Consider the following 7,500-nt stretch of genomic DNA (forward strand, 5'->3'; position numbering starts at 1 on the left):
ATGTGCCTTGCAGAAGCTAGAATCAGGGAGTTGTACAGGCAAATGAGGTCCTCGACCTGCTGGGTACATGTGGACAGCACTCAGTTGCATGCACTTGTCATTCTTCTCGCTTGTTTTACATACTGTGCACGCTAGTTGTACTGCATAGGACCCGTCTACATGTATGTACGATGTCACTGCTTTTGACATGCCACATGCATATACAGTATGTGTGTTCAGTTATCCGGTTACCTCGCCTATCCGGATATTTTTGTGGAAAACAGATGTGTGCGGTTAAGCGAGGTCTGACTGTATGAATAAATAATAATAACGAGAGAGCTTGGTAGCTCAGGGCCCTACGCCATGCTTTTTTGCCTAGCTCATCATGCATTGTTATTAGAAACTTTCTCTTTGTATTCGAGGGTAATATGACACCGTCTACCACCTTGATGACCGAGGCAAAAAAAGCATAGGGATGTTATAAATTTTTCATTTCTCCTATTTTTTTTCAAGACATAACCTAGGATTCGAACCCGCACTATCGCCCTGCATGCATTCTCATACATACTCATTCTTCCAAGTTGCTTCACGTTGTGATCTTGCATTTGAAAGCCCTATTTGAGTATTGTGACCAGCAGTCTTTGATGGTACGGTACGGGACAGGTACGGGATAGCGCCAGGCATGCCGACGGCACAAACGCACAAACACGGAATTAAAGCTGTGTGGACCCTGGCTAGCGCCAGACGTTACTGAAGTAACGTCTTTTGCATAGCCACGGGAATAACAATCCAGTGCTGGAGATGGCACCAGAGTGTCACATCACGTGACCTGGGTATGTCTGTCACGGACTTGAGTTGCTGGTAACTTGATCTTAATCACGATGACGATGTTGTTGGAGAGATTGTTTCTGCTGCTAACTGACCATTGCCGTTTGTTGTTTCCACCCCCCTCTTGTTTGCTATTAGGTATGCCGTGACATCAACCGTATCAAGGTTTGCATGGAGACCGGCCAGACAGTGGTGCTGTTGAACCTGGAGAACCTGTACGAGAGTCTGTACGACGCGCTCAACCAGTCCTTTGTCAACCTGGGCGGCGAGAAATACGTCGATCTCGGGCTGGGCACCCATCGCGTCAAGTGCCGCGTCGACTCCAACTTCAGGTAAATTGATTTTCCTTTCTACGACAAGGGCACTTTTTCTTCTTTTCTTTTTTTTTACGAGAAACCAACGGACCTCGAGAACAGAATACTGCATGATAGAGGTGACTGCAGGCGCAACTGTGGTGGTGAAACTGGAGCATCTCTGCCGACCTGAGGTCTCGCTTAGTCTTGCCTTTTTGCAGTCTGTGATGTAAGTCCATCATATTGTATCCTGGTGAGGGCGATTTGCCGAAACGTCGAGAAAATGATTCTGTGAACTGAAGTAGTAGGTTTTTCATTTTGACCCGACGAGACCATACGACGCTTGCAGATCACAGCACGAACAGTTCACCAGCCACACTCAACAACAACTTCAACAACTGCTTCTCCTCTGATGAGTTCCCCGTTATTATCTCTATGGAACGAAACAAGACTTGTCAGGAGTACTACTACTTGCTTTCGTGGAGTGTGGCTGGTGAACTGTTCGTGCTGTGATCTGCAAGCGTCGTATGGTCTCGTCGGGTCAAAATGAAAAACCTACTACTACTGTATTTGACGGACCTATTGAAGATGGCACAAAGAATTCTGTGAACTGAGTTGTGAATTTGCAGTGTCCAGGGAATGAGCATGTGTGCTCACTATTCCTCTTTCAGTTCTGAAGCTGCAGGGTGCCTCACCTCTATCACGTGACTGATGCGACGGTCAGTGAATGGTGTTTTTCATTGGAAGTTGACTATACCGGTATACTACATAGGGAGAGGTGTATGGTGCTGCATCACTCCCGCGGCTAATCTGGACTGTATGCGAATGTGCCAACACTGGAAACACTGATATTGGTTTATACCCCGATAACATGAATTGTTGTGCGTGCATGCGTACGTGTGTGCATGTGTGCGTGCATGCGTACGTGTGTGCATGCGTACGTGCATGCATGCGTTTATTTGTGTACGGTTGTGTGTGTGTGTGTGCGCATGTGACACCATTGCAACCGTTGCAACTCTTGTGTCTGTGCAGACTGATTGTGATTGCCAAGAAGCGTGACGTGCAGGAACGCTTCCCCATACCGCTTATTAATCGCCTGGAGAAGCACTTCCTGGCACTGAGCACGGTCCTATCCGAACAGCAAGCTCAACTAGCGCACCAGCTACAGAACTGGGTACAGCAGTTTGCTGAGGTCAAGGCCCGCAGCAAACAGCGCACATTTGCCAAGGGCGACGCGTTCATTGGTTACCACGACGACACGGCCGCCGCTCTCATCCTGCACGCCTGCCAGGACCAGCAGGTCGGCGGCGTCGTGCAGTCCGCCGCTGCCATGGCGACGGGCGACGCGGACTGGGAGCAGAACGTGCTGCGCCGCGCCAAGTTCCTGCTGATGGAGATGTGCCCACCCGATGCGGTTGCTCGCCTCTCGCACACGGCCCTCACGCGCGAGGCCAGCGACTGCTGGAAGATCTACTTTGAGCGGCAGCGGCACAGCAGCCTGGACGAGTGCCTGCACGTGCAGCTGTCGCGATGGCGCCGCACCGAGAAGAGCGCCTGCGGCTTGTCGCTGCAGGTCACCACGCACTCGCGACTCCTGTCGCAGGTGGACGCAGAGCAGATTGGCGCGCAGCTGCGTCTGCCCGGCGGTGCCGTGCGTTGTCTGCTACTGCAGCAGTTCCACACCGAGCAGCAGTTCTGCAGAGAGGTGTCCAGCTTCCTCTCCAACCGAGACTTGCTTGCGGACAACGGAGACGAGCAGCACATGCTTGTCAATGCTACAGCAGCAGCAGCGGCAGCCGCGTCACGCGTTCTCATCATTCAATGCGACGACGGTGACCAGCACTCCGACCTGCTGGCGTGCGCACGCCATCGCCTGCAGGAGGAACGCGAGAAGGCCCGAAGCGCGTACGCGCAGGCGGGCTGCGTCCAGGACATCCGCCTGCACGTCATCTTCATCGTGCGCCTGCCACGCAAGGCAGGTGGCTGCTTCGAGGGAGCTCAGGGTGGCATGTGGCGATCAGTGCACATCGACGAGCTTCGGCCATCGGCCTCCAAGGAGACACCGAAAGTGACAGCGCTGGTGGGTCAAAGTGTCAGCGAGCTCTTCTCTACGAGTATCGGACACATATTTGGATTCACAAACACTGCCGCTCCAGTCAATGAGAACGAACTTCAGGGAGGCGTTCCCGAGGAGCCCATGGATACGGGTGTGGCTGTAGTGGGTGATAACGAGGAGGCCCTGCGAATGCAGGTTGCCGCTCTAGGTGTGGGCGACGTTGCTATGGATACTGGTGATCAGCGGCTTGCTGGCCAGGCACTCGCTATTGCCACGACGACAGCTGCTACTGGTGGTGATGCTGACGGCCCCGGTGAGTCCGTACTGTCACCTGCCGATCTACTCTCATCCTGCATACAGGACGCTGTGTCGCGGCTCGACGACATTCACGGCACGTTCACGGTGGTGGAGTCGCGCATTCGCAATCGCATTCTCCACTTCCAGCAGCTGCTCAAGTCCAGCGAGAGCGACGCCGTGGGCCGTCGGTTCCTGGAGCTGCTCTGCCGCAATATCCTGGCCATACTGCGAGTGCGCGACGACCAGCAACAGTACCTCTTCAATCGCAAGTCAGTCGAGTGGGTGCAGGACGAGGCGTTGTCCGATCTTAGCCTGCAGGCCGGCGGTACGTTTCAGCGTGCCCTCTGGCTCAAACTGCAGAACATCTTCTCTCCCATCCTGGCCGAGGCCATAGCCAGTCTGGACTGCAGCAACAACCTGGACCTGTTGGAAGCGTCACAGCCCGCCTGGCTGCGTCACCTCTGGCTGGAGCTGTTCAGCGACCCGGAGATCTTCAAGCTGGACAAGAAGGCGGGGGCCACGCCACGGGATCGCGTGCCCGTTCGCGCGCACGGGACTCATGACACGGTGTTCAAGTGCCGGCTGCCGTTCTCGTGGCGCGTCAAGGCTCTCGTTGATGTGCTGCTGCCGCAGGCGCACAGCTCGAGCAGTGCCGCCCACGAGCCGGTTGTCGCGTGCCTTCGCGCCGCCCTCATCTCTACGCGGCTCGGCAAGCTGCTGCAGGCGGTGTGCGAGGAGTACGGCGAGTGTGTGCGCTTCTACCTGTACGACTTTGTCCTGATGACGTACAGCACGCAGCAGAGCGATGACGTTCACGAGATGCTGACCACGGCGTTGGTGACGGCGCAGCGCGAGCTGCAGATTGCCGACGACGTACGGCCCGTGCTCGATGTCGCGTCTGTCCACGTGGCTCACAGCGCCGTGCAAGCGCGTCTCCACTGCATGCTGCAGCTGTTGTGCGCCGCGCCGGCCGAGGTGAAACGTCATGTCATGGCCAACACGGAAATGGATTCTCCCGAGCTGGTATGTGTGCCTGGTGCTTTCTTTCTCTTGTGTGTTGTGTGTGTTGTGTCTGTGTCGTGTGTGTGTGTTGTGTCTGTGTTGTGTGTGTTGTGTGTGTGTGTTGTGTGTCTGTGTTGTGTTGTGTGTGTGTGTGTTGTGTGTGTGTTGTGTGTGTGTTGTGTGTTGTGTGTGTGTGTGTGTGTGTGTGTGTATGTGTGTGTGTCACGTAGAGTTCAAGGTCCTCAGAAGATGAGGGCTCCGACATCCAAGCAAAGTCAGTAATCTCTACCTGCTGCAGCATGCAGTAGTGGCTAGTTGTTCCTCCAGAGGAACGGAGTGCTGCGCCAGCGATGTGTTTTAGATGACATTGGAAGGATTGTCGACACTGTTTCACTGTTGTTGTTTCTGTCAAGTGAAGACAATGCTCCTGTGATTTATATAGCATTTCTCATCGTAAAAATGCTAAAAATTTCCGAAAGTACAAATAGACAGGGAAAGATTTAAGTTGTCATTTCGGCATTCCTGGCTCTCAACGCACCGATGCCGCCATGGCTTGTATATTCGATCTTTACAAGAAATTGAAAGGGTCTTCAATCCCTCGCTGAACCTGTGTGCCAGTCGATTACATGTAGATGATTATGTGTTCGTCACGGTACAATGTAGGGTAAGCAGCAAGCATTTAGCCCTGTACAGGTTTTCCATCGTCCACCACTCTGTCCACACCACAACTGTGCTCTCCAGCGATGGTGGTGTGCTGTGGCAACGTGTCGAGGCCGGCTGGAGAGCGCAGTTGTGGTGTGGTCGATGATGGAAGAATATGTGTCCGTAATGTGTTTTAAAAGCATTCGATTCCAACTAACACAATCGGATTGTCGTACAACCGCACAACTTCAATACAATCTGATTCCTACTATTTTGGCTGTTCAATTTTGGTTCAACCGGAACCCCCTGTAGAGATCTCTGGATCCGCCCCTGTGTGGTGTGTGTCTGTGTTGTGTGTGTCTGTGTTGTGTGTGTCTGTGTTGTGTGTGTCTGTGTTGTGTGTGTCTGTGTTGTGTGTGTCTGTGTTGTCTGTGAACTGTGTTGTGTGTATCTGTGTTGTGTGTGTGTTTGTGTTGTGTATGTCTGTGTTGTGTGTATCTGTGTTGTGTGTTTGTGTTGTGTATGTCTGTGTTGTGTGTATCTGTGTTGTGTCTCTGTGATTTGTTTCCCTGGCTACTGTGTCTGACTTCAGTTCATGAATTTTGAGCATCGGTAGAATCATATACTGCTGCTGGTGCTGGTGCTGGTGCTGGTGGTTGTGGTAGCCACTGCTGTTGCTGCTGCTGCTGCGACTTCTGCTGCTGCTGCTGTTGCTGCTGTTGCTGCTGCTGCTGCTGCTGCGACTTCTGCTGCTGCTGTTGCTGCTGCTGTTGCTGCTGCTACTGCTACTGCTGTTGCTATTGCTGCTGCTACTGCTACTGCTGCTGCTGCTGCGACTTCTGCTGCTGCTGTTGCTGCTGTTGCTGCTGCTACTGCTACTGCTGCTGCGACTTCTGCTGCTGCTGCTGTTGCTGCTGCTGCTGTTGCTGCTGCTACTGCTACTGCTGTTGCTGTTGCTGTTGCTGCTGCTGCTGCTGTTGCTGTTGCTGCTGCCACTGTTGCTGTTGCTGCTGCTGCTGCTGCTGCTGCTTCTGTTGCTGTTGCTACTGCTGCTGCTGCTGCTGTTGCTGTTGCTGCTGCTACTGCTACTGCTGCTGCTGCTGCGATTTCTGCTGCTGCTGTTGCTGCTGTTGCTACTGCTACTGCTGCTGCTGCTGCGACTTCTGCTGCTGCTGCTGCTGTTGCTGCTACTGTTGCTGCTGCTACTGCTACTGCTGTTGCTGTTGCTGCTGCTGCTGCTGCTGCTGCTGTTGCTGTTGCTGCTGCCACTGTTGCTGTTGCTGCTGCTGCTGCTTCTGTTGCTGTTGCTGCTGCTGCTGCTGCTGCTGTTGCTGTTGCTGCTGCTACTGCTGCTGCTGCTGCTGCGACTTCTGCTGCTGCTGTTGCTGCTGTTGCTGCTGCTACTGCTACTGCTGCTGCTGCTGCTGCGACTTCTGCTGCTGCTGCTGTTGCTGCTGCTACTGCTACTGCTACTGCTGTTGCTGTTGCTGCTGCTGCTGTTGCTGTTGCTGCTGCCACTGTTGCTGTTGCTGCTGCTGCTGCTGCTGCTTCTGTTGCTGTTGCTGCTGCTGCTGCTGTTGCTGCTTCTGCTGCTGCTGCTTCTGTGGCTGTTGCTGCTGCTGCTGTTGCTGTTGCTGCTGCTGCTGCTGTTGCTGCGACTTCTGCTGCTGCCACTGTTGTTGTTGCTGCTGCTGTTGCTGTTGCTGCTGCTGCTGCTGCCACTGTTGTTGTTGCTGCTGCTGTTGCTGCTGCTGCTGCTGCTGCTACTGCTGTTGCTGCGACTTCTGCTGCTGCCACTGTTGTTGTTGCTGTTGCTGTTGCTGTTGCTGCTGCTGCTGCTGCTACTGCTGTTGCTGCGACTTCTGCTGCTGCCACTGTTGTTGTTGCTGTTGCTGTTGCTGTTGCTGTTGCTGCTGTTGCTGTTGCTGCTGTTGCTGTTGCTGTTGCTGCTGTTGCTGTTGCTGCTGTTGCTGTTGCTGTTGCTGTTGCTGCTGTTGCTGTTGCTGCTGTTGCTGTTGCTGTTGCTGTTGTGGTTGTGGCGGCCACTGCTGCTGTAGATGTCGTTGAGAGTGCTCACTCACATCCTGCCTTGAGAGTGCTCACTCACATCCTGCCTTGAGAGTGCTCACTCACATCCTGCCTTGAGAGTGCTCACTCACATCCTGCCTTGAGAGTGCTCACTCACATCCTGCCTTGAGAGTGCTCACTCACATCCTGCCTTGAGAGTGCTCACTCACATCCTGCCTTAAACTAATTCCTATGTTTGTTGTTCTGTGTTGTTGGTCGTAACAGGTTGTTGACCTGCAGGTGCTGCACAGGGTACTGCATGGCTTGGAACCGGGGCCGAAAACGTTCACTTCCGTGGACTCTTGCCGCCGCTGGTTGGACTCTGTGCGCAAGGTT

The 7,500-nt window shown here is 53.8% G+C and overlaps 2 protein-coding genes and 1 pseudogene across 2 annotated transcripts in view; 1 reads left to right on the top strand and 2 right to left on the bottom strand.

Annotated features, from left to right (window-relative positions):
• Positions 1-7,500, top strand: part of LOC135811779 (E3 ubiquitin-protein ligase RNF213-like) — an 86,415-nt gene that overhangs the window by 63,491 nt on the left and 15,424 nt on the right. The window contains 3 exon segments of the mRNA XM_065325026.1: positions 946-1,139; positions 2,133-4,476; positions 7,390-7,500. The exon segment at positions 7,390-7,500 is cut by the window's right edge and continues 95 nt beyond it. Of these exon segments, the coding sequence (XP_065181098.1) occupies positions 946-1,139; positions 2,133-4,476; positions 7,390-7,500 (2,649 nt within the window).
• LOC135812358 (uncharacterized protein DDB_G0271670-like) lies at positions 5,135-6,805 on the bottom strand (the record flags this gene model as incomplete). Its single annotated transcript, XM_065325735.1, has 2 exons — positions 5,135-5,209; positions 5,675-6,805. Coding segments are annotated over 2 exons (1,206 nt in total), but the record flags the coding sequence as incomplete, so codon positions are not given.
• Positions 6,837-7,130, bottom strand: LOC135812359 (ataxin-8-like; annotated as a pseudogene).

The sequence above is a fragment of the Sycon ciliatum genome, chromosome 3 (genome assembly GCF_964019385.1).
Source record: "Sycon ciliatum chromosome 3, ocSycCili1.1, whole genome shotgun sequence".
Taxonomy (NCBI): Eukaryota; Metazoa; Porifera; class Calcarea; order Leucosolenida; family Sycettidae; genus Sycon; species Sycon ciliatum.